At 45.5% G+C, this 26,954-nt stretch overlaps 1 protein-coding gene across 3 annotated transcripts; it reads left to right on the top strand.

Annotated features, from left to right (window-relative positions):
• The first annotated feature begins 1,021 nt into the window (after positions 1-1,021).
• On the top strand, positions 1,022-23,176 carry LOC123443851 (transcriptional corepressor LEUNIG-like). Of its 3 annotated transcripts, none has more exons than XM_045120389.1 (19): positions 1,022-1,425; positions 6,478-6,575; positions 6,682-6,791; positions 7,368-7,802; positions 8,058-8,146; positions 9,392-9,479; positions 9,598-9,673; positions 9,813-9,862; positions 10,703-11,011; positions 17,675-17,839; positions 18,668-18,895; positions 18,989-19,106; positions 20,156-20,265; positions 20,349-20,498; positions 20,589-20,753; positions 20,856-20,981; positions 22,380-22,586; positions 22,674-22,826; positions 22,933-23,176. In XM_045120389.1, exons 1-18 carry the CDS (start codon positions 1,364-1,366, stop codon positions 22,818-22,820), a joined length of 2,733 nt encoding a protein of 910 aa, XP_044976324.1. In that variant the 5' UTR covers positions 1,022-1,363; the 3' UTR covers positions 22,821-22,826; positions 22,933-23,176. The 3 variants fall into 3 exon arrangements, with proteins under 3 accessions (XP_044976324.1, XP_044976325.1, XP_044976323.1); XM_045120390.1 differs by having other exon boundaries at positions 22,915-23,176; XM_045120388.1 differs by having other exon boundaries at positions 22,674-23,176.
• The last annotated feature ends 3,778 nt before the right edge of the window (positions 23,177-26,954 follow it).

Below are 26,954 nucleotides of genomic sequence, written 5' to 3'. Positions count from 1 at the left end.
AACTGCTATAAAAAATCACACGATTAGCGTTTTATTGACACTATCAGTTCAAAGCGGTTATCTCTATGCTGACGTTTACAACGTTCTAAAATCCAAATCTCAATCACAAAGCTACTATATATAAGGCCTCGTATTAGTCCACTTTTCCGGTTGTATGATGTCGTTGTATTACCTTTGTTCTGAATTAGTTGTCTATTTTGATACATCTATATTTAGATAAATCTAAGATAATCCACGTGTTCCAGAGTCTCCACGATTTATCATACGTACGTGGTGAGTAAGAATGGTTTCGATGCTGAGGCCTCCTTTGGTTGGAGGAATTTTGACCTCCATTGATTTGTAGGAATGTTGTAGGAATTTTAGCATAGGATTTTTAAAGGAAAAAAATGAGTCTTATGAGGCCCTTTGATTTGTAGGAATGGATTCTTATTTTTATATGGGATAGGAATCAACCCTTCACATTTCAAAGAAAAAAAGAATTACCCTATACTCAATGATTCTTTCTATCCTATGCATTAAATGACAATTTTTTCTCTAAAGAAGTAAAGATGCATATCATCTCACTTCCTATAAATTTCATTTCCTATCCTATGAACCAAAGGAAGTCTTCATATAAATTCTATATGATAGGGGTTTTATATGATTTTTTTCTTTAAAAAGCCTTTTGATTCATAGGAATGGATTTCTATTTCTACATAAGATTGGTTCCTATTCTCCATATTTTAAAGAAAAATAAAAGTTAGCTTAGACTCAATGAAAATATTCCTATGATGTGAATCAAATAACAACTCTTTTTCTATTCCTACTCACAGGATTTAAGATAGGTGCCATTTCATTTCCTACAATTTTTCTATCCCTATGATAATCCTATCCTATGAAGCCTCAACCCTAAGAATTGACAGTAGGCCCCTTGACGGAAATAATATTCGTGGACCCACACTTCATACACACATCATCCGTTCCATACAAGTCTCTGGTGCACGCAGCACGGCCAAAATCCCATCTCCTCTCCCTCCCGTCGTTTTTCGGTTTTCCTCTCCACTCCTCCCCCACCTCTCTCTGCTACGCCTACGCTCCACTCTCTCCTCCCGTCCCGCCGTTCCAGACGCATCCGACCTTCTCCTCTCGCCTCCCCCCACCCAGCCACCCCTGAGGTCTCGCCCTTGCTGCGGGGAGAGATACGCGCGCCCACCGTCCCCGGCGGCTGCGGGGAGCTAGCGCGTCACTGCCCGCGCCCACTACCTAGGTCGCCCTAGAGGCGGAGGCGGCGGAGTGGCTTGTCGGGGGGAAAGACCATCCTGGCCGGGCTCCTTTTCCGTGGGCACCTCCGGATTTCCTAGGTTGTGGCGCCGGGAGCGGAGCCATGTCGCAGTCTCAATCTCAGTCTCAGTCTCAGTCGCAGACCAACTGGGAGGCGGATAAGATGTGAGGATATCTTCTAAAATCCTTGGTTTGTTGCATGCTTCCTTGTGTTGATTCGTGGAGTTCTGCGGTGACGGTGCTTCCTGAGGGAGCATTGTGATTGATTAGTACTGTCTGCGAGCGAGAGGGGAATATCGTTTTGTGGGAGCTCCTACTTCTCAGTGGTTTCCATTGTAGCTCCTCTTTTCCCAGTAGGCTCAGCTTAGCGAGTAATTGCTGGCACGATTTGTGTCCTGTTTGTATATAATTAGTTCACTTCCCGATTAGACTGTCTCTGTACGCTTGTATTAGTGATTTTAGTATACAGTTAATTTGGTTCCGAAGCTTAGGTTTTGATGGTAGACTTGTGATTTTTGTCAAAATGTGAAAGGATGAATTTTTAGCACCTCTCAATTCATTAATATTCTCACAAGGGCTGCACTTTTGAAGGCGAAGTAGCTTCGTTATTTCAGGAGGTTACAGTTTCACAAGCCTACTAAGGCTGGTCATAGCAGGAAGTACTTAGACAATCACATCTGGTGACTTTTAGTAGTGGTCAACACTCTAGCTAGATTGATTTCATCCTCTCGAGAAGAGAAGATATACAGTTTGACTAGATTGTTAGGTCATACCTGGAGAGAGTGTTGTCCCTCAGCATAAGCTTGTGGTGGCTGACTTCTGCTTTTGGATTCGTGTCCAGTGGGATAAGCATGACAAAGTCGCTAGAACAAAGTGGTGGAGGTAGCTCAGGTGTTCAAGGAGATGGTTATTAAGGAGGGACCTTGGGAGGAAGGAGGTGCTGCAGACAATATGTGGATGAAGATGGCGACTTGCATTGGTAAGGTGGCCTCAGAGGAGTTTGTACAGAGTGTCCAGGGGAAGTAGAAGCGTAGCTAAAGATACCTGGTGGTGGAACCATGATGTCCAGAAGGCTATTAAGGAGAATAAAGTTTGTTTCAGGCGTCTGTACCTGGATAGGAGTGTAGACAACATAGAGAATTAAAAGGTGGCAAAGAAGGGCGCAAAGCAAGTTGTGAGTGAAGCAAAGGGTCGGGCGTATGAGGACCTCTACCAGCACTTAGACACGAAGGAAGGCGAAAGGGACATCTATAAGACGACCAAGATCCGAGAGAGGAAGACGAGGGATGTCAACCAAGTCACATGCATCAAGGACGGAGCAGACCAACTCCTGGTGAAGGACGAGGAGATTGAGCATACTTCAAAAAGCTGTTCAATGGGGACGATGAAAGCTCTACCATTGAACTGGACGACTCCTTTGATGATACCATCATGCGTCTTGTGTAGCGAATCCAGGAGTCTAAGGTCAAGGAGTCTTTAAAAAGGATGAAAGGAGGCAAGGCGGTGGACCCTGATTGTATCTCCATTGAGGTGTGGAGAGGTCTCAAAGACATAGCGATAGTATGGCTAACTAAGCTTTTCAACCTCATTTTTCGGGCAAACAAGATGCCAGAAGAATAGAGACAAAGTATATTAGGACCAATCTTCAAGAACTAGGGGGATGTTCAAAGTTGTACTAAATTACCGTGGAGTCAAGCTGATGAGCCATACAATGAAGCTATGGGAGAGAGAGAGTCATTGAGCACCACTTAAGAATAATGGCAAGCGTGACAAAAAATCAGTTTTGTTTCATGCCTGGGAGGTCGACCATGGAAGCCATTTTCTTGGTATGTCAGCTTATGGAGAAATACACGAAGCAAAAGAAGGACGTGCATATGGTGTTCATTGACTTGGAGAAGGCCTACGATGAAATACCGCGGAATGTCATTTGGTGGGCCTTGGAGAAACAAAGAGTCCCAACAAAGTACATTACCCTCATCAAGGACATTGTACGATAGTGTTGTGACAAGTGTTAGAACAAGAGATGGCGACAATGATGACTTCCCGATTAAAATATGACTGCACTAGGGTCAATTTTGAGCCCTTATCTTTTTGCTTTGTTGATGGATGTGGTGCTAGTCAATGATAGTCGGACGGGGGTTAATAGAAAGTTAGAGCTACGGCGACAAACCTTGAAATTGAAAGGTTTTAGGCTTAGTAGAACTAAAACCGAGTACGTGGAGACAAAATCTTGGAATTCTCTTTCGCTTGGCTATCTAAGGAAAGACAAGCCTTGATGGACATGTGGTGCCTCAAAAGGACACCTTTGGATATTTGGGGTCAATGTTGCAGAAGGATGGGGATATCGATGAATATGTGAACCATCAAATCAAAGCCGGATGGATGAAATGACTCCAAGCGTTTGGAGTTGGAGTTCTCTGTGACATAAGAGTGACACAAAAGCTAAAAGGCAGGTTCTATAGGACGTCGATTCGACCCGCAATGTTGTATAGCGCTGGGTGTTGGCCGACTAAAAGGTGACATGTGCAATAGTTAGGTGTGGCAAAGATGCACATGTTGAGATGGATTTGTGTCCACACAAGGACCGGGTCCGGAATGATGATATATGGTAAAGTTGGGGTAGCATCGATTGAAGAGAAGCTTGTCCAACATCGCCTGAGATGGTCTGGGCATATTCAGTGCAGGCTTCCAGAAACTCCAGTGCATAGCGGACGGCTAAAGCGTGCTGATAATGTCAAGAGAGGTTGCGGTAGTCCGAACTTGAAATGGGAGGAGTCCATAAAGAGAGATCTGAGGGACTGGAGTATCACCAAAGAACTAGCCATAGACAGGGGTGCATGGAAGCTTGCTATCCATGTGTCAGAACCATGAGTTGGTTGTGAGATCTTATGGGTTTCAACTCTAGCCTACCCCCAATTTGTTTTGGATTAAATGCGAGAGTCGTTTGAGGCGCCAAATGGACACGTGGACACCGGCGGACCGGCGGACACGACCTGTGGACCCAACGCACTGGACCCATTTGGGATGGACATGCCTGGAAAGAACACCAGAAGAGAGGACATCGTTGGGCGGAAGGAGGATGGCGGCCACCAGCGCCGACCAGGGCATCCATCCCGCCGCCGTGCACGTCCGACACCTGACATGCCATTGCAGCCACGACTACCACGCAATAGCTGGCGGCGTGGCCCATCTCGTCTGGATCGAGTGGTCTCACACGGTGAGGCCTCTTCCCCTGCATAGGCCACAGCGCCCGCATCGCATGGCCCGCCCTCCGATGGCGTGAGTGCGGAGCGGCGGCCAACACACCACTGATGCGACACGACAGATCTAGGAGGCAAGGCAACGGCGAAGCAAGGCAGCGGAAGGTGGCGCCAACTTCGGGTATGGGTGGAGTCATGGGGTGGGTGACAGGTGGGCCAGGCCAGAGAATGGCGGACGATGAGGACACAGAGAGCGTCCGGTTTGTGTCCGCTTTGGACCCAAATTTGGGACGGAAATGGGTCCGAGCGGACACAAAAAAGACACGATGTTCGTTTGGGTCGCTGCGTTGGGTCGCGTTGTTTGGCCTTGCGTACCCAAACGGACAAAGCGGACAAATTGGGTGTCTGCGTTGGGAGTTGGCCTTAGATGTAGACTCATTTTGCCTCGGGGTGCGTTATGTTATGGTAACGTATTATGTTATCACAAACATCTCTCTCATTAAATACTTGCCATATAAGCAAATTTGCCTTGGGGTGCGTTATGTTACTAGCTAAGTTACTCCCACTATGGCCAGACAAATGATGATTCTCTCGCAAAAGGAAAGCCTACTAATGATTTTTTCCTTTAGAAAAGGGGGTTGAGACCCCTGGCCTCCTACATAAAAATGATGCATACAACCATTTTTGTTAAATTATTCAACAAAGTCTGACAAAAAGAATACATCGATCAACTCGAAGCCACCTTCGATTGCGACAGCTGTCGCTACCCTACAAGCTCAATAATGGGGGTGGCCATGATCGGTCCATGTGCCCTGGCTTCTCACCAAAGCCCTACCATCTAGACCTAGAGGCCTCACCAAGTAGACCAATAGCGAGTCGGGAGCACAAATTGGTCCGGTGGACCCTCAACGCGCTTCGCATGCGCACTCTCCAGAAGCCGCCGCCGCCGTCTTCCATCGACCCATCTTCAGGATAGGGATCCATGCATAACTCTCGCCAGGCCTGCCGGCGACCACCGCCACGGCGCCAAACAACGCCACCACTCTATGCGCGTCCATCATCACGCATTCGTCGTCGACCTGCCCTCGTCGGTGCGGTAGATGCAACACTCCCAACTCCTGGCTCCTCCAATCAGCACCTGTTGCAAAACGATACCCCCAGGGTAAGAGCGACATCAAAGGCACCACCATCGCCGATGTAGGATACCGAGATCTAGGGTTTCCCCCGGAGCAGCCCGAGCGAGGTGACGAAGACTGCAACAACGATGCCTTCGACAAGGAAATGACACCAAAGGCCGCGCCGTGAAGGTGCATGCAGCCGCCAGAACACCTGCAATGGGACTCCAATAGCCCCTCACTGGCCCCTCTGCGCACCTCCGGCCGGCCAAGAGCCACACCGATGACGGATTTGTCTGGGGATTAGATCCATGGCCCACCGCTACCACTCGTTTCCAGAGAAGCACCATGCCATGGAGGCGACATCCGTCGCCGCACAACTTAGGGCCGCCACTCATGATCTCCTCGTAGGCATCACCCGAGTCGCACCAGGGGGTCACCGCCATGAACCACCCGCCCAGACACCTTCGGCGCTGGGCCCACCGCCATCGCGGCCAACGCCGGCGGCAACGGCGGTAGGAGATACGCCGAGGTCTGCGAAGCGTTGCGAGGAGCATTTTCTCTTTTAGACGAGGCCCTCGGTATTGTGGCCACGCCTGCTAATAATGATTGGTTGTAATTATTTGTGGCTCATGTGTAGTCGGTTGCTCTACCTAAATATTTTCTGTGAATATTAAAAGGTCACAATTTTTAAACCGCTAGTATAGAACACATCAGGACTTTCTTTTTAAGCTTCTAGCTCATGATTAATTTGTTATTGAGAATGTGAGAACATGAAATAAAGTTAATGCAGTAGCATTCCTCTGTTTCTAATGACAATGTACTTGTGAATTCAAACTTATCTGGTTTAAACTTCAACATCCTTCTCAGTAAACTAAATGATTGATTGTCTAATAAAACAGGTTGGATGTCTACATATATGACTATTTTGTGAAGAGAAATCTGCAGGAAACTGCAAAAGCCTTCCAAATGGAAGGGAAGGTTTCACCAGATCCAGTTGGTATGTACCTCTCAGCAAGTTGACATGAAGCTATTTTAGTAAGTAGGCTTTTAGTTTCCCCATATCGAGTACTGCTGTTCACCTTCTGCGGTTATCTTTCTCTTAGCAATTGATGCTCCTGGTGGCTTCCTTTTTGAATGGTGGTCGGTATTTTGGGATATATTCATAGCAAGAACAAATGAGAAGCATTCAGATATTGCAGCATCATATATTCAGGTATGTACCTTTGCTCTTTCTTTTCTATAATATATTATCCATTTCATGGGTAAAACTTGAAATACCTGGTTCTTATAAGGAAAAATGGAAAATAGTGCAATGATGTATCGTTTCAGTTTTGTACCACCAAAATACTACATAGTAGGATTGTATAACTTCCATTAGTATGATGTGGCCAGCTATAGATCTGCCAAATTTGACCCCTCTGTTACCTTCCTTCCAAAGCTTTCTATTATCTTCCTTCCCAAAGCTTCTTCTTTCCCTACATTGATCTGAGCTCTGTTTCTTCTCCTCTCCACTACTCTGAGCTTTAACAACTAGTTCTCTCTCCCATTAGCTTGATGCTACTCTTTTCCCCAAGTACAACTGGGACTATTTGCGGTGGGTACAATACACAATACACGCTACACCCTACCAAGCATAACAGCCCATCAGTGAAAAATATCAGAGGAACTATGGAGTTCGAAAAATTATGGAACATAAATAAAACTAGAAAAATCACATTTTCAAGTAAATTTTATAGAGAACCCATAGAAGTTCATAGAAATAAAGCTATACTTTATTGTACCCTGTCAGACTCAGTTAGTGAAAGCAAGGGAACATCAACACGAGCATCATCAACAACAGCAATCTCAGCAGCAATCTCAGCAGCAGCAGCAACAACAACAGCAACAGCAGCAACAACAGCAACAGCAGCAACAGCAACAGCAACAGCAGCAACAACAACAGCAACAGCAACAGCAGCAACAACAATCTCAGCAGCAGCAACAATCTCAACAGCATCAACAAATACAAATGCAGCAAATGTTGTTACAGAGAGCTGCACAGCAGCAGCAGCAGCAGCGTAGAGATGGTTCTCATCTTCTTAATGGCACTGCAAGTGGGCTTTCTGGAATTGATCCTTTAATGCGGCAAAACCCAGCAACTGCGAATGCTATGGCAGCAAAAATGTATGAGGAGCGATTAAAGCTCCCTTCTCAAAGAGATTCTCTGGATGAGGCATCATTGAAGGTATAACTCCTACCAGATCATGTTTCTTATTTTTTTTTTGTTGATTCCTCGCGAAAATAACAGTATTTGGAAAGGCACTAAGCACGGCTGCAGGGTGGCGCCTAGTGCCTAGTCGCCGGCTAGTTCGGTTAGGTAGCCTCCTGGGCAGGCTGGAGGGGTGATGCCTAGTGCCTAAACGCCGCCTAGGTGGGGTAGAAACCCCCTTATAGAACAACGATAAACGTAAAATGTTTATTTGTATTGTGAAAATTCCAGGTGCAGCAAAGGTATGGGGAAAATGCTGGCCAAGCACTTGATCCAAACCAAACGTCGTTGAAAGCAGCCGCAGGCGGACAATCTTCAGGGTATTTATTATCTCAACTTGTAGATTATGTATGCGTTGACAAACTTGCATGAGATGGTAGAACAGGAACTGAGGGAAAACAATAAATTGTTATGAGTGCATAGTTCTTGTTGGAGAGATCTCGTGTGCATTATATCCTGGGTTAGGATTTGTCCCTTTCTCTGTAGCATAATTGGCATCTTTGTGATCAAACAGGCACATAAAACATTAAGCGCAAGGTGCGTTCGAGAATTTACCTTATTTTTTCTAGATTGTTCGTCCTGGAAAATTTGTATACCTTTTTTGTTCAAATTCAGATCACAGTAGGCCCTGTAGCATTTGGAATTTTGAACCATACTCTCATTCTGAATTTATTTATTTCCATCAATTGATTGTACCTTGAGGGTCAAGGAATGTGACACTTCTCTTTGTGTTATTGCTATGAAGTAGTTTCATCGACGCAACAGCGCCTTGAGGATGCAGTCCCTGATAGACTAGGATTTTTTTATGTATTTCTTGCTTAATCTTGATGGTCGTAATAGGCCTCTTTATATGGGGTCCTCCTCACAAATACGGAGAAGATCAGTAACATGACTAACTATTACTCCATCCATTCCAAATTAATTGAAGTTCTGACTTTTCTCTAAGTCAAACTTCTTCACATTTGCCCAAGTCTATCTACGGAACTAAATTTGTCTACTTATATCTACTCCTATCATAAAATACTTTTTGTACTATATATATGATTTAAATATTAACACATTTTTCTGTAGACTTGGTCAAATGTAGAGAAGTTTGACTTACGGCAAAGCTAGAACTTCAATTAATTTGGAATGGAGTAGATTTGTATATGGGATAAAAATCCTTATTTATAGCAAGTAATATACTTACTATAACATTTTTGTTTTGGTTGGGTGGGTACATATCTTTGTGTTGCTACAGGACACACGACTGTTACATCACACTCTTTTCTTCACATGACCGCTATAGTTTATGTCTAGACTTTAGTACGTTGCAATGTTGTTATGGATACGCAGCAGACAACTGTTCTGTTCTGTAGCATTGTAAGGTTATAATTTTTGATTGCACAAAAGGTATGTGACTTCGTTCACTACTGGAAGTACCATGACCTGTCATGATTCATGAATCATGATTGGGCCTTAGAGTAAGAAACTTATCACACCATAAGGAATAACTGTTGATGTTGGCTCATGCAAATAAGATGTGCATTTGCTTTCAAATAATATTGAAATTTTACCTTTTATAGGCAAATTTTGCATGGAACTGTTGGTGGGTTGTCAGGTGCTCTGCAACAGGTTCAGGCAAGAAACCCACAATTGCCTATGCAAGAACAGGTTACATAAAGTTTTCCCACTGCTTCTCATAATTATGCACAATGCCAAAACTAGTTAGAAAAGAGTGGGCATTATCAGTTTTAGTTTCTTATCTGCTATCATATTTTATTCTTTACAGAGTATAAAAACTGAGATCACTCCAGTTTTGACACCCAGGAGTGCAGGTCCTGAGGGATCATTCATTGGTGTCCAAGGTAATAGTTTGTCCAGCTTATTGCCTAGATTTGCTGTTGCGTCAGTTAACTATTCAAATTTCAGCTTACACTATTTTCTTATTCAAACTGTTTTTAGTGCTTGGTTTGCTAAGCTTAATCCAGATGTCATTTTAAACAGGATCTAATCAAGGTGGAAGCAATTTGACTCTGAAAGGTTGGCCACTCACGGTACGTTTTATCTTATGATTACGCTTTATTTCTTATCATGTATGTGTCCTGCTTATGATTTATGGTCCTATTGTGGATTCGGTTTTGGCTGTTTATATGCATAGGGGTCGAGGCACATCCTTGGTGTGTCTGCATAATGCAGGGGCACAGTTATATTATATAAACAAATAGTTTAGTTTCCATAGAACTGCAAGTGTGTAGCCCCTCCTTTTCCAGGTGATGTATGATAAACCCTTGCCAAGTGCAGACGCTCCAGGAAGATTTAACTTTCTTACATCAATTATTTTTCTTTTGCGTGGTACTATGGTAGAGTGGTAGATGTTATTTTTCGTGACGTGTACTTGCACCTGAAGATCCACTTTGTGAATGCAACATGGAGGGAGGGAGAGGTGTGATATTCCATCAACTGATACGGCACAAAATATTGAAGTCTAGTGCTCATGAGGTTCAACTCGGTAACCCGCAACCGGATTGGTTTGTTCTCGGCAGTAGTCGAACCACTGCTGGGTGGCCCTGGTGGCCATTCTGAACGAAAATACCAACGTCTCCACATACCTTAATGGTTGCACTGCTTGTTCGTTACATGTTTCTCTCTTGTTGCCAGTTTCTAGTTCTGTTACTGATTCCTGGGTATCCTTAGCAAGCACACTTTTGCAATTTGTGAACAATGAATTCTTTGGGCTGTTATGCAGAGCACATGTGCATTCTGCAGTTGCAGAAGCAACAAACAATTTGTGTACTTTCCGAGTATACTGTAAACCATGTGATTGACATTGATTGCTCTAACATGGGTGCTATCTTGCAAATTCTGTTGTAACATATACACCTTTTATTTACCAGGGCCTTGACCAGCTTCGCTCCGGTATCCTGCAGCCGAAGTCATTTATGCAATCTCCGCAACAACAATTTCAACAGCTCCAATTTCTGAATCCACAACAGCAACAGCAGCTTTTGATGCAAGCGCAGCAAAACATGGCTTCCCCTACAGTTAGTGATGTTGATACCAGAAGATTAAGGATGCTTCTTAACAATAGAAATATGGCCATGGGGCAAGATGGGCAGACAAACAGTGGTGGGGATATCATTCCAAATATTGGTTCTCCTAGCCAAAGTGGTGGATCACGAACAGATATAGACATGCTAATAAAGGTATGTTCTATGACGTCCTACCTTTCAGGGGCTAATTTTCTGCTGCTAATTGTGGGACTGTCTGTATGACAATCGACTGAAAATGAATTCACCTTGTGTAGCTGTTATCTGTCTGTTACAACTGTTGTTATAGTGGTCATTGTTAGGAAAGCAACTTATGTTTATTGAAGGCCCAAGGGGCATATATATATTACACAAGACTTGAGGTGCAAGGAAAGTAAACATAGACTAATAAGGACTCCTAGACTAATACTAATAGACTAATAAGGACTCCTAGACTAATACTAATACTTCCTAACACCCCCCCTCAAATGCAAAGCGTATGCAATAGCATTGCATTTGAAGAAGTGTAATACTAAAAAAAATGATAATCCAAGTCCGCGTCTTGAGAGTGTCGTCGTAGCATGAAGAGTCTTCAAAACTTGTCGAGTCGCCGAAGGAGAGAACGAAGAGATGGCACATCAGAGATAGACACCGCATCACTTGAAGATACAAGATAAGTATCAAGAGAAGATGGGTTGTCAAAAGAAGATGGCACATCAAGAGGAAGACACCGAAGAGATGGCACATCAGAGGAAGACATCGCATCACTTGAAGATACAACAAAAGTATCAAGAGAAGATGGGTTGTCAAAAGAAGATGGCACATCAAGAGAATAAAACATTGTGCAGAAAATCATAGTCCTCGACAACCGTCGGCGAAAGAAGCTCGGCGGATAAGGCACGATGGACGTAGATCGACAATGCAAAAGAAGTCCAGAAAATCCTATAGAAAACAACAAGGGCAAATAGGCCACAAAAGTTGTATAGAAAGGATCAGGACCGGAGAAAGGCTGACGGACTAAGGTATGATGGACTCGCATGGCATGAGAACACAAAATATCTACGGATTTGGTAGACGCAGCGGAAAAAAAACCCTGAAAAACTAGAAACAATGACAACGGAAGAGAGAGCATAGTAGCAGCAGGAAGTAGCTAGCAGTAGGTAGCATACACCACGTTGTACCAAGTGGTAGCTAGCACCAGCGGGCAGCATGGCGTGCATGCGAAAGTAGACAGAAGTACTAGCGGGCAGCATGGCGTGCATGCGGAAGTACTAGTGGGCAGCATGGCGTGCATGTAGCGACAGTAGTAGATGCATGGGCGGGTTTGACGAAGCCTGGGGCAGCGCTTGCACGGGTGCAGCTTCGCCGGCTTGGCGTTCGCCAGGCACGGGTGCAACCCCGCGGCCACTGCCGCTGCGGCGGCCTCGTTGTTCTTTCTCATATTGTGCGGGCGTTGACCTGGATGAAGGAGCCCTCGGCAGATGGGATCTCGGTGGCGAGCTCCGCGTAGCAGAAGGATGAGAGCAGAGCAGAGAAGCCCGCGACGGCGTAGGCAAGCGGGATGGCGGGGCCGGCGTCGAAGCGGGCCTCCTGGCCGGTGAGCACGAAGACGCGGGAGCCGACGCGGGAGCGCTGACGCGGCGCCTCCTCCCTCTCACCTGGCCGTCGTAGTGCATCCTCATGTGCCCGTCGAGCTGCACGCCCGAGTTGAACACCTTGGGGCAGCGCTTGCACGGGTGTAGCTTCGCCGGCTTGGCGTTCGCCAGGTACGGGTGCAACCCCGTGGCCACTGTCGCTGCGGCGGCCTCGTTGTTCTTTCTCATCTTGTGCGGGCTGAGACTGGATCCAGCGACGGGAACGGGATCCAGCGGGGGGCAGAGACGAGATTCAGCGACAGGAACAACAGATGGAGCAGATCTAGGCGGACGGGATCCAACGGGGGCTGGAGCGGGAACGGGAAAAAAATTTGGATCGTGAGGACGAGTTGCGGCGTTCGGTGACCTAAACCTAGGCTCTAATACCATGTTAGGAAAGCAACTTATGTTTATTGAAGGCCCAAGGGGCATATATATATTACACAAGACTTGAGGTGCAAGGAAAGTAAACATAGACTAATAAGGACTCCTAGACTAATACTAATAGACTAATAAGGACTCCTAAACTAATACTAATACCTCCTAACAGTCATGTCTACCAACAGTTGTCAGCGGTTGTCAGCTACACTACCAATGGTAGAAACTAGGGTTCTACCGGCCCTCTGCCTTAGGTTATAAGGATAGGAGGGAGGTTGGAGGAGACGAGGGCGCCGCGGCGGCGCGACGGCGCCGTCTCGGCATAGGGAGGAGGCAACGGCGAGTAGAGGAGGCGGTGGCTAGGGTTAGGGTTCCGGCTCCTCTGGGAGCCGGGCAATAGAATTGTCTTATTGCTTGATTCCAAAAGAGCTGTTTACATCGGTTTATATAATCTCGATAACTTGGACTCTAAGATAACTAAGATAACTTGGACTCTAAGATAACTAAGATAACTTGGGCTAAGCCCCTAATATTATTAAGATAACTGGGCCAGTTTGGCTAACTGGGCCTCTGATCATAACATTTCTCCACGCCTGCGCAAACAGCTCGTCCTCGAGCTGGATGTCTAGAAAATGTTGGCGGAATTCCTTGAGCTGCTCCCAAGGTGCCTTCGGAGGGTTGAGCTAGTCCGAAGTACGTCGTGCATCAAGGCCTGGAATGTCGTCGGCGCATTGGACAGACCGAAAAGCATCACCAAAAACTCGAAGTGATCGTGATGGTAGCCAGAACGCAAGTCCAGCGTAGGGAATAAGCGTGGCCCTTGCGGCTTTTCCCGGAGCTCCGCCATGACCGGTATAGGAAAATTGACCCTCGTCGTCGTGGTAGTGAGAACACGGTAATCGAGGCAGAAACGCCACAAGCCCCCGGGCTTGTGAACAAGGAGCACCGGTAAAAGGTCGTTGTAAAAGGTCGTTGTGCCGTTGCAGGAGATGAGGAGATGAGCCAACAGGGGCGGCTCGGAGTCTGCTATGGCGGTCGACAGCTGAGAGGGAAATGCTGGAGAAGTGCCACCCTCGCCCTTCCATTGCACCATGCGCCCTTGATGCCACAAAGTCATGGTCAGTGCGTCGAAGTCTCAAAGGATGGGTCCGAGCGTCCGCAGAAGTCGACGCCGAGGATGAAGTCCTAGTCGCCCAAGTCGATGCCGACGCACGTGATGGCGAAGGACTCGTCGTCGATGAGGATGGGAACCTGCTGTGCAATTCCGTGGCAGCGGAGACGGTCACCATTAGCCACGGTAACTCGGAGCTGCTCGCCGCCCGTCGGCTGGAGGGCCAGGCGATGCATGGTAGACGCGGGCAGGAAGTTGTGTGTAGAGCCCGTGTCCAGGAGAGCTAAGAGGCGCTCCCCATTAACCGTCACTGGCAACAACATCGTTGTTTCCGTTCGTATGCCGACAAGGGCATGCAGGGAGACCACGAGAGCGGTGGCTGACGTCGGGGCTGCCGCCTCTGCAAGCTCAGATGGAGCTGTATCCTCCGCGACATAGTCGTCCGCCTCCAGATAGAAGAGGCGTGGGCAGACGTGGCCTGGCACGTAGGGCTCATCGCAGTTGAAACATAACCCCTGGCGATGACGCTCGTTTTGTTTGGCCGGGGTTAACCGACGGAACGGTGGAGGTGCTGCTGTGGCGGGCGTCCCTGTCGCCGGCTGGGCAGGCTGGCTGGGTGCAGACATAGCCGGCTGAGGGGGTGGGCGAGGTGCCTGGGCCGGGAACTCCTGCTGCATAGCCACCGCCCGCTGCTCGAACGCGCGAGCATAGTACATGGCTGTCTGGATGTCCTGTGGTCCGCGCATCTCGACGTCCACGCGGATGTCGTCGGGGAGGCCCCTGACAAAGAGCTCGGCCCGCTGGCGAGTCGTCACGCCAGGCGCGTGACACGCCAGGGCCTGGAAGTGGTCGGCGAAGTCCTGCACCGTGGAGGTGAAGGGTAGGCGGCCAAGCTCCGCCAACCGGCTCCCTTGGATCGGAGGCCCGAAACGTAGGAGGCCTTGGATCGGAGGCCCGAAACGTAGGAGGCAGAGCTCGAGGAAACACTCCCATGGAGGCATGCCGCCCTCGTCCTGCTCGAGAGCGTAATACCACGTCTGTGTGGCACTTCGGAGGTGATATGAAGCGAGCGAGGTGCGATCCGAAAAAACTGGTCACATTGGTTGAGCCAGCTCAGGTGGTCCTCTGTGCCGTCATAGGTGGCGAAGTCCAGTTTGGCGAAGCGCGGCGGCGTGTGGGTAGGGCTGCCCTGGCGGTACGGCGCGGAGTAGTGCAGGGGTCGGCGCCGGCGAAGCTGGAGGGCCCGCCGTACTGCGGGGGTGGCGCCGGTGGCGACTGGATGTGCGGCGGCTCCGAGGCCGTAGTGTACACCGGCTGTGACGACTCGGTCACCCAGGCCGGTAGCGGCGACGACGAGGGGGGAAACCGGAGCTGGTGGATCGGCACCCCCGGCACAGAGGTAGGGCGCAGCCCGGAGGTGGTTTGTGGCGGCGGCGGCAGCTGCAGGGTCGGCTGCAGCGGCCCGGCCGAGGGTGGCGGAGGCAGCTGCAGTGTTGGCTGCAGCGGCCAGGCGAGCGCGGCGGTTGCCGCCAGCAGCGGCTGCTGCCAGGGCGGCCAGGACGGGCCGGCGCTGGCCGGTGGTGGCGCGGCTGGCTGCGGCCCGTAGGGCGCGGCTGGCTGCGGCCCGTAGGGCGCGGCTAGGTATAGCCGGATGCCCTGGATGGCGGTAGCCAGGTCGCGGATCGCGCCGGTCAGCTCCTCCGGAGTGAGGACGGCCGGAGGCGGCGCGACAGAAGAGGCCGGCGCAGGCAGGTGCGGCCAGCCGGCCGTGGAGATCATCGGAGTGGTGGTGTGGGACAACGGTGGAGACGGGCGGCGGTGATGACATGATCGAACCAGAGCCTCGTGATACCAAACTGGTAGAAACTAGGGTTCTACCGGCCCTCTGCCTTAGGTTATAAGGGTAGGATGGAGGTTGGAGGAGACGAGGGCGCCGCGGCCGGCGCGACCGCGCCGTCTCGGCGTAGGGAGGAGGCAACGACGAGTAGAGGAGGCGGTGGCTAGGGTTAGGGTTCCGGCTCCTCTGGGAGCCGGGCAATAGAATTGTCTTATTGCTTGATTCCAAAAGAGCTGTTTACATCGGTTTATATAATCTCGATAACTTGGACTCTAAGATAACTAAGATAACTTGGACTCCAAGATAACTAAGATAACTTGGGCTAAGCCCCTAATATTATTAAGATAACTAGGCCAGTTTGGCTAACTGGGCCTCTGATCATAACAACCAACATGTGGGTCAACCGCTGAGAAGCAGATAACTCTGGGTCGGGCAGGCGCCACTGGCCTGGGACTGGTCCTCCCCATGGCTTGGGACGGACACTAATTTTCTTGCATTTTGACCCTGTATCTCTCCTGCTCGGAGACCTGTACTGCTAAACTCTTCTTCTGTTCAATGAAATGAGACGCAAAGTCTTTGCGTTTTCTCGAAAAAAAATACAAGTAATGAATACTGTATTTGATGTACATGACCACTGTAACAACAGTTGTACTAGAATAGTAAGCCCATATAAATAAAAAATACGATTGAAACAATGTGGAATGCTTGTGAGGAGAATGCTAATACCAAATACATAAACAAAATAAATAAACACCCGCAGTACATACTATAGCTTGGAGCGAGTGCTATTACCCTATACACATGAACAAACTGGTAGTTCAATCACAGCACGTGATTGGAAAGACAAAGCATTCGAGTGACGCCAAATTAAAAATCAGTCGAATGAAATTAGCAATTCTGAATCAGCAATATAAGTTTTTCTCTATGAGGTATTATATTTACCTAGTTGAAGCAATAATGATGCTTATGGTGTTCTTAGTTTCTTCCCCCCTCTTTCTGAAAATATAAGGCGTATTAGTTTTGTCCTCAGTCAAGCTAAAGACGTTCTTAAGTTTGACTAAAGTTTATACAAAAAATAAATAAATCAACATCTACAACACCAAATAAATATGTATGTAAGTGTATAAATTTGAACTCACCACATACATGTTTTCGTAGTGTATGTATGTGGTATTATAGATGTTGATAATTTTACTATAAACTTGGTCAAACTAAATTTTTTAACTTTAGGAAAAAACTAATACGCCTTATATTTTGGAAGGAGAGAGTACTATATAGAGACTGTACTCGCAGTTTGTTTACAGAAGGATGGAACGCGAACATCCTAGCCAAATGGTACATATATTCAGAACTGATCCAAATGAAACATATTCAGTTTTACTCTCTCCATTCCTAAATATAAGCCTTTTAGAGATTTCAGAATGGACTACATATGGAGCAAAATGAGTGAATCTACACTCTAAAATACGTCTATATACATCTGTATGTAGTTCGTATTGAAATCTCTAAAAGGCCTTATATTTAGGAACAGAGGGAGTAGTTTCCATCCATTAGACCTTTTTACTTGTCCAACACTGTTTTCCCTTCATAACATTTTCTTTCATACATTTAAGAACTAAACAGAGAACGAATTCTACTCCTTTGTTTTTGTAGACCTTTCCATTCCTTCTATTTGAAGTGCTGCAACTGTTGTACTTTTCTCATCATCTTATCTGCATACTATTACTGCCTCTATTAGTGAAGCTGACCAGCCAAACAATCTTAGAAACCAGGAACTGCTGTTGTTCCTTTGATGACTAAACCTATAACAGGAAAGTTAATTTCTATTGTTCTATTAACTATGCTCTTTCTCTCCTTATATGAGTGTTTCTATGTAGTAGAAGAAAATTGCTCATTTACAACAGCAACAGCAGCTTCAGCAATCTACAGTCTCCAGTCAGCAATCTCAGAGCTCAAATCAGCTTCTCCAGCAACAGGAAAAGCCTGGAGTTGGATGCACGCCTATTGATGGAAGCATACCAAACTCTTTTGTAGTAGCTGACCAAGTATGTTACTGTTATGCAAATACAATGTTTTCAGCAGATGATGTTTATATTAATATTTTAAATCTAACATAATACTGCTTATTTATGCTGCAATGTGGAGTGACGGTCTTAATGGTTGTAGATATACCTTTGTTTGCCTCTTTTTTGAGTCATTAGCGATAAATCAATCTTATAACGAAGCATGCATCCCATTTCAGTCGCATGCAGTTCTTTTAGCAGCTTAAAAAATAAGCCGCCTCCTCCCTAGCTTTTTTCATAAGCCGTCTCTTATATTCATTGAGGCTTTTGAGCTAGTTATGAGATAACTAATTTAGAAGTCTCAGCAAATTTAGTGGGCATTTTTTTAAAGCTGGGTAGAGGCAGCTTATTTTTTAAGCCACCCAAAAGAACTGGCCCGCCACATACAGTTACAGAGCTGAGTGCTTAATAAGTGTTAGGATCTCAAGTTTTGGATGGTGTTCTGTGCAGACACATTTGTTAACCTATGATAACTTGATAAGACAATAGGAGCATTGTTTGTCTCTTTGTAAAGTCACGCTAGCAGTTCTCAGATTTTGCACAGTATATTTGAACTGCAATTCGCTATGCTACCTTGCCACCTGTTTTAAGCATTACTCTGATGTTCAGTACGTAATTTCCTATGGAGTTTCAGTTTTTTGTTGTCATGCGGTTAGTATGCCCCCTTTGAGCTTTCACTATTACTCATGGTTCTGTGATATATCATTTGTCGGAAGATATGGGTAATCATTCAATTGTTTTAGATTAGTAAATTTGATATTAATTCGATTTAGTGGTTCAAACACTGACATTGTTCTCTTTGTGGTTCAGGCATCAAAGAAGAGAAAGAAACCTGTCTCCTCTAGTAGAGCTAATAGTTCAGGAACAGCAAATACTGCTGGGCCATCTCCAAGTTCTGCACCTTCGACGCCTTCCACTCACACACCAGGAGATGCAATGTCCATGCCACAGCTGCTGCATAATGGTGGTCCGTCGAAACCATTGATGATGTTTGGTTCTGATGGCACTGGAAGCTTGAACTCTCCAGTAAACCCACTGGTATTTATACTGTGAAAAATCAGACATTCTCCTTGGAAAGTGTCATTAGCACATTGCCTCTGTTAGTGAGATGACAGAAGTTCTTAATTTCAGGGTGATGTGGACCGTTTGCTGGAAGATGGCTCCTTGGATGAAAATGTAGACTCATTTTTATCACAGGAGGACATGGATCCTCGGGAAACCATGGGACACTGCATTGATGCCAGTAAAGGTATGTTTTGTTTCCCTCTGATACATGTTTTTTCTTGAGTAGACTCTTTCGTCTGAACAAATAGATTGGCCTAGCTGTAACAATCGCCGTATTTCCCACGCATATTCCTTTGGAATGTCATGTGTGATTCTTGGTTTCAACAAGTTGCAATTCCTTTTTTTCTTTGAGAGATTGATTTGCATGATTGTATCAGATAACTTGTTAAATAAAAAATGCGTATAGTGTATTTTTTTGCAAGATGCAATGCTTTTGGGTCTTTAGTTCTGTTGTAGTTAATTATTATCAGTTTAGTAAGTACGTTATCGTACTTGTAGTTATGAGAGCAAAACTGTAGGAAAGGACACTTTGGAATTATAATTTACCGTGTTTTATGTTGTATCACCTTCCCAAAAGCTACTTCCTATGGCCCTATTCGGTTTGAAGAGGTTTGACAGGGATTAAGAGGAATTAGCAGGGAATATAGCTCAATTCCTTGCCAATCGCTCTTAATCCATGGCAATCCCTGCCAAACCGAAAAGCGGCTAGTAGATGCCAAGGGACGTTTCTGCTGAGCCATCGTTGTACCTTGATCAAGCCCTTCTTGCTCGAAATATCATTTCAGCAGCTGACAGATCTTAGTGTCAATCAAATTTGGAATTTGAAATTTCATAACCCCACTATAGCATGCACCTTAAGTTAAATTCTTGCATAACTCACTGGGAGTCAATCACAACATTTAGCATTGATCTAATTTGGCGGAGGATACATCCATTGCCGGTGAGTAATGAATTGTGATGACAGTAAGGGTGACAGGAAGTCATCGAGTGCCCCCTAGCAGGTGGTGTGCTTTGAGACTAATTGGTTTCTTTGAGCTTAATACATGGGAGAATAGCTGATTTGGCGAAGAATTTATATGGATGTGTTTGATCTGGGATTCATTTGCTATGTAGGACATGGGTATGCTGATAAATGATTCTATATGCCGTGGGGTGCCGCGGACTTGTTTCATTCTACTTGGTTGCAAATTATTTTGATGGGGTTACTCATTGCCCAGTTTTTCTTTATTGCAGGGTCTGGTTTCTCTGAGGTTGCAAAAGCCCGTGCGAGTACAAGCAAAGTTACCTGTTGCCATTTCTCGTCAGATGGAAAACTGCTCGCCACCGGAGGCCACGATAAGAAGGTATGGACACCAACATATAAGTAATTGTGAATATACTGGTGTGAAAGAAACTGGAAGCTTATACCCGCTTTTGCATTTTTCAGGCTGTTTTATGGTTTACAGATGCCCTAAACCCCAAATCTACATTAGAAGAACACTCGATGCTTATTACAGATGTTCGATTTAGCCCAAGCATGACCCGCCTTGCAACATCTTCCTTTGACAAAACTGTGCGGGTTTGGGATGCTGACAATGTATACCTATTTCTAACTACTGTCTCTCATACATTTCACAAGATGTCATATACCTTAAAATGCACTTACTAATTAATTGACTATATACAGCCAGACTATTCCCTCCGCACTTTCACGGGTCATTCCGCATCTGTTAAGTCACTTGATTTTCATTCAAATAAAGAAGACATCATTTGCTCCTGTGATAGTGATGGGGAAGTGCGCTGCTGGAGCATAAACAATGGTAGCTGTGTGACGTGTGTTAGGGTCTTCAACGTATGCAGCCCTTTTTCTCTCCCAAACATTTCTTGTTTGTCAAGGATGTTATTTTATAGTGCGTTGAAACTTTCTCCTGTTACCGGTATCTTATCTTCCCAGGGAGGTGCAACTCAGTTGCAGTTGAGATATCAACCTCGTCAAGGGAAATATCTTGCAGCTGCCTCTGAGAAGATGATATCAATATTGGATGCAGAAACACTACAAGTGTGTAGGAATGCCTTACAGGTTCGTTACCAGAGATCATAGTCAAACACATCCCTGAATTGTTTTCAACTTTTCCCAATTACTTGTGCATTTGCTATGTGTACTTTATGCTATACCATGCTTTTCTTTTCTTCTCCAGTGGCCCCACCTTTGTAGCATTTAACAAATGTCTTACTAGAACCACTGGGAAAATTTGGTTGCGATCTTGGGTTCTTTGCAACATGTATGGACACTAAACATAGGTTTGTCAGAAGTCATTCTGGTAATTTGGGAGTTCAGCTGATTTGGCAGCCTCCATTTTGCACAGGTTGCAAATGGTCATACTAAGTGTTTTAAATGGCTAGCTACTGCTACGCTCTAGGTTTTTTTTTTTTTGCAGCCTAATAGCTATGTCATGGCACCTTGTATCGCTATTCTAGCATGGCTATTTGCCTTGAGTGAAAGCAGCATTAGCTGAAGCTATTCCTTGTATATGGTAATGGGCCAAAACAGCAAGCCGTTTTCAATTCTAGTTATATAACTAAGCCCAGAAAGAATATGCATTTGAGTACACAAGACATCAATTGAAAAATCAGAAAGCCTACTAGTATGGCATCCAAAATCTTGTTTTGACAGATTCTGTTTTGAATGGTTGTAATGCTACTTTGACTGATTTGGTAGGTGTAGACTTGAGAAATGGTGCTATGGAGATATATATAAGTACGTCGAAATTACTATGGTTTCTTAGTTCTGTCGACTCACACTTTTAAGCATGCATATGATACTATTAATAGTTTGATCAATAAGACGCTATTGGAAATAGTTTCCACGATAGTTAGCAATAGCTGCTGTTGCTATAGCTCGGAGCGTTGGACCTCGCCGTGAAAATGCGATTTAATTGGTCATATTTTTAAATAAACATTTACGTACATAAACTTTACACCACAACCTAGATACATGAATTATTATTTATTTTTTGAAAATTTACAGAAGTGAATTTTGCATCACAAAAACTGGCGAGGGGGTAACGCGATGCGGGATAATGAGCCCTGCAAAAAGTTTGTGGGCTGGGGCTGAGCCAGGCCAATGGTTTTAGGATAAATAAGGGGACTTGTAGAGGCACTTGTGTGAGAATTTATCTGATCTTATATGATACTGTATGAGATTTATTATAGGATTGTTGCAGTAATATAGTGTTCATTTTGGTTCATGTCTTTTAGCTAGACCGTTGCCACTACACATCAGATCATCATTACATGGGTTTGGGTAGGCCTTCGAATGTTTGATGAATGGGTGATTAGTGAATATATTTATCGAGTATGTTGCCTGCTTGCAATCCAAGTTTCCAGCACAATTCGATGTTGTCAGATTGGTATTGCAATTAATGTTTCTTTCATCAGTGTGGTGCTCACTGTAATAGGAACTTCTGTTCATGCGTAGGGACACATAAAGAACATCCAGTCGATTTGTTGGGATGCTGCGGGTGACTATCTGGCCTCTGTAAGTGAAGATTCTGTCAAGGTGTGGTCATTTACTTCAGGAAATGACGGCGACCGTGTGAATGAGTTGAATTGCAGTGGAAACAAGTTCAATTCTTGTGTTTTTCACCCGAATTATCCGTCATTGCTTGTAATTGGTTGTTACGAGGCAAGCTCTCTCATATCTTATGCGGTCATTACTTATCAGGCCCAAGTTAATCCATTTTGTGTTGACATTTTTATCGTGTCTGCGCAGTCCTTGGAACTTTGGGACATAAGGGAGAAGAATACGGTGACCATCAGCAACGCCCATGACGGCTTAATTGCAGCCCTAGCTGCATCAAATGCATCAGGGTTGGTCGCCTCAGTAAGTCATGATAAGCTTGTCAAGCTCTGGAAGTGATATCAGGTAGCAACCTTCCTTCTACGTCAAACAAGTTGGTCCTTGCGGACATCTGTCGTCCAGTTCCAGCCAACGTTTTATGATGTAGAAACAGGGCGTTTTTCTGCTGCAGATAAACACATGACGAGGGCAGCTCATGAAAATGTCTTCAGCTATCTGTGTTCAAGAACTAACCCAATTTGATGTCATCCCAGTTGCTGCAGGTGCCCTTGGATAGGTCTAACTATCCTTGTAGAATGTACCATACTTGTAGTGGCCTGCGCAAACTCTAGAGTGTTGTTATCATTGACTGGTCACAAGCACAGAAGCCTTTATGTATTTTCTGACTGCATTTTTCTCAATTGCGTTTGCTCTTATTTCCCCTTTCTCTTTGTGTGCCCCCAAATTCTCCAAGTCAGATGTGTCCGCCTGTTGCCTAAAAGCTTACGTGTAGTTCAGGTACTCCATTGATATGCTCTTCCTTCGTATGTTTGTTAGATGTTGCCAGAACAAAAGTGTCGACGGGATTGGTCTAAACTGGGTTGGTACAGGGAACAATTATGCCAGTGTTTGTGCGTGGCGGTTACTGCGCCCTACACTCTTCGGGAAACATTCCAAGTATTTTTTTTGAAGGGAAAGCCCCATCCCCATGGTGATTTTATAATCTGTGGTGGAGCTACATAGAGTAGTACATGCGACGATAAAAAGATGGGAGCATCATCTGCCCAATCATAGCTAGTCTTATTTTTTTTTTGAAACAGGCAAAAGACTTGCCTCATTCATTAATTAAGAAGGAGAGAATCAATGCCTAGCCAGATAGTGTGACAATCCATTCGCCTCCCTGGGATAATGCTCGAAAGAAATCATGGAAACAATTTGCAGGTATTGAGCATTAAGGCCCTGTTCGGAGTACCTCCGCCCCATGACCGCACTCCTGGAGCAGCTGAATTGCAGTTGAAAATCATGGAGCACCTGCACCTGTTTCCTGACACTGCAGCTCTCGGGGTTTTGCGGAGATGGAATTCCGAACAGGGTCTAAGGTTTCAAATTTCGGTCTTCCAGTTACATGCTTCAACCAGCTCGAGGTAACACCAATGCAACCGACTTCAAAAAGCAATTTTTGGTTTTCTAGCAGTGATTTTGTAGTTAGGGCATTGAGCATGGACTATTCAGTACATGATCAATCGACTCCAATGGCCCACCATCAATGCGAAAGTCCTCTTCTGCCTCTGAGCTCAAATGAGCTTGTGATGGACAGTAAACAACTGTTTTTGTTTTCGCGCCAAACTTTGATAAATGTTTTGAGTGCTTGAATTGTTTCATCATGAGATGACATTCAGGGAAGTCGTAAAAAAAAATCAGCACTACAAAATGCTTCCGAAAATAGCATTTTTGAAGCATTGATCTTGTTTCTTTAAATGACACTCCATGATGCTACAGTACTTTGCAAGCACTCAAAATATTTGTTAACGTTTGCCACAAAAATGGATTTTTTTCATTTTTTTTGGATTTTACTCCTGAGCTCATGTGAACTCGAGCTAACAAACACTGTCTGCATCAAAGTCATTTTATAGGAATCTGCTAGAGGTTTCTGCGATACCGATTCCTGGACAGGTGCATTTAGAGGGGCATGGTTTGTTGTAACTAGATGACCTGTTGTGCAATTGGCACAGGAATGGCACAAAGACCAACTGCACCTGGTGAACTATTTGAACATAAAATGAAACTTAAATGAACTATTTGATGAGTCCAACTATAGCCATCAGTGCAAAGATGAACTGCAGCCAAGAAATAAAGCAACTAAAGCAACCAAAAAAATAGGTAAAATATTTGAAGTATGTTTTTCGTTAACGGTGTGCAAGTGATTATGTCCGTATTGTGTTTGTATCTGTCCTGTATATTTAACAATGACACACACCAACGATTGTTGTTCATGGTACTCCTACTCGGGACAACTTTGGCCGGCGATGACACCAACGATGTCCTTCTTTGGCCGGCGAAGGCAACCCAATAACGGGGTCAATAGAAAGGTCGACCACACTCTCCATGGTACACGACGTGAACCATCGGAACATGGGACTCCTACTCGGGACAACTCAGCCCACTCATGACCATTCAACCAGACCACATAGTCCAAATGCGAGGCATACATCCGAAAGCACGACGTCAAGCCAAGGAAACACAATGGCAAGAGGATATGGTACAACCCGATGGCCACCTCGCACAAATGAAACAGTTCGACATAATGCAACCTACATGCACGCAGAATCGTGCGCTTGCGCATGCCGAGATTATTTTGGGATGTGAACCCGATCTTTCGTGTTGCGATCTAGTCAGACGGGGTTTTTGGGATGTCTCTCTGGATTTTCAAAACAAAGGTTGTGAAGTCATCAATACTGATGAGACAGAGATGAAGTCTGCCCTGCCTCCACTACTTCGTTGTTTTACTAACGTTGCACATGGAGCCTTAATAGAGAGGGGATAATTAAAAGAAGCCACCATCACCCTATAATGGTAGATGATGGGAAACATATGCTACACCCTCGATACTTGATAAGCTATTCTTATTGTTTGTTTATTCGCGAAAGTGCGCCCGACTATACACGTGGGTTGTGATGGACTCAAATCCAACACATCTCGGGTAGGGGGTCCCGAACATGTAGCATTGGTGCGCTGGTAACAAGAGACATAGGTTTTACCCAGGTTCGGGCTCTTTTAAAGATATAATACCCTCCGTCCTGCTTTGATTGTATTGATTTCGTGAGAGTACAAAATATAGGTTGATCTACCGCAAGATTGGTGTGTGTGTGTGTATGTGCGTATGTGTGTGTCATCTACGAGCCGCCCCCCTCGGCTTATATACATACCGTGAGGGTCTAGGGTTTACACATAGGTTGGTTACTTCTATGGTGATCATGGTTGGCCTCTAAGTCTCGGAGTAGGCGCAAAGTCTTTGGAAACTTCCCTTCTTACTCCTTCTCGACCCGACGAGTGTGGCCTACTAGTGATCATCATGGGGGTCCTTGGCCCGGCCCTCTCGTCCGGGAGACGACATGGTGAGTACCCCTTAATCCAGGACACCATCAGTAACCCCTGAAGCATTCTTCAAGTCAAACACGGTCCCCGGTTCTTCTGAGCAGTTCTTCATCTTTGGTCGTAGGTCTTGGAAGCTGGTTCGACAAATTCTTCCTTCGCTCCATTGAATAGACTGGGTCTTGCCGAAAATCTCCCACACCGGGAATCCGAGGAGCCCCTTAAGGATTTCCATCGCATCTCAATGGATGCTTTTGTTGTTTCCGCGTTACACCTCGAATTTGAGGGTTTTCCCATGCATAGCTACCTTAGTAGTAAAGTGTTCCCGCGCTCGGATGAGGATGGCGGTCCAGTCCCGTTCTCACAACTTTGACCAGCTCGATCCATCATCCCATGCAACAGTGATGTGCCATCACTTCAAGGTCATCATGGTGTGCTAGCATGGCTCGAGGCCCTACCATCGACGCGACTAATTAGATAAGTGGTCATGCCCCAAGATATGCAATGGCACAATTAACCACCCCTCGATTCTCGCGCGTGATTAACACATGATGTCTGGGGAACTCACAAAATTACATCCATACAGTGGATTTATTCTCTGTTTTAACTTGCCTATAAAGGGCCTAAGGCGAGTAAAGCCAAATTTATGCTCTCAATCCCCCTTGCCTTCATCTTCTTCCTCGAGCTCCCATGACCAAAACCCGAGTCCGAAAAGCTTCCAGCTTCCTCTTCTCCTTTCGTCCTCGAGCGGTGGCCGAAGAGGGTAGCTGATGTCTACTACACAACTTTATTCTTGTAGACTCTGTTGGGCCTCCAAGCACGGAGTTATGTAGGACACTAGAAATTTACCCTCAAGTGGATGACCTAAGGTTTATCAATCCGTGGGAGGCGTAGGATGAAGTTGGTCTCTCTCAAACAACCATGTAATCAAATACAAGAAATCTCATGTGTCCCCAACACACCCAATACAATGGCAAATTGTGTAGGTGCACTAGTTCGACAAAGAGATGGTGATACAAGTGCAATATGGATAGTAGATATAGGTTTTTGTAATATGAAAATATAAAAACAACAAGGTAACAAGTAGTAAACAACGAGAAAACATTATATAAATGCTTGGAA

This window comes from Hordeum vulgare, chromosome 3H, assembly GCF_904849725.1.
Source record: "Hordeum vulgare subsp. vulgare chromosome 3H, MorexV3_pseudomolecules_assembly, whole genome shotgun sequence".
Classification (NCBI taxonomy): Eukaryota; Viridiplantae; Streptophyta; class Magnoliopsida; order Poales; family Poaceae; genus Hordeum; species Hordeum vulgare.
Note: the sequence above shows the minus strand (reverse complement) of the source record. Positions and strands in the feature narration are given on the sequence as shown.

What these genes read in the sequence shown, in the direction of transcription:
- LOC123443851 (XM_045120389.1), top strand. Translation starts at nt 1,364, where the DNA reads ATGTCGCAGTCTCAATCTCAGTCTCAGTCTCAGTCGCAGACCAACTGG. An exon ending in ATATAGACATGCTAATAAAG is followed by an intron (nt 11,012 to 17,674) that starts GTATGTTCTATG and finishes TCTATGTAGTAG; the next exon opens with AAGAAAATTGCTCATTTACA. An exon ending in TTGTAATTGGTTGTTACGAG is followed by an intron (nt 22,587 to 22,673) that starts GCAAGCTCTCTC and finishes GTGTCTGCGCAG; the next exon opens with TCCTTGGAACTTTGGGACAT.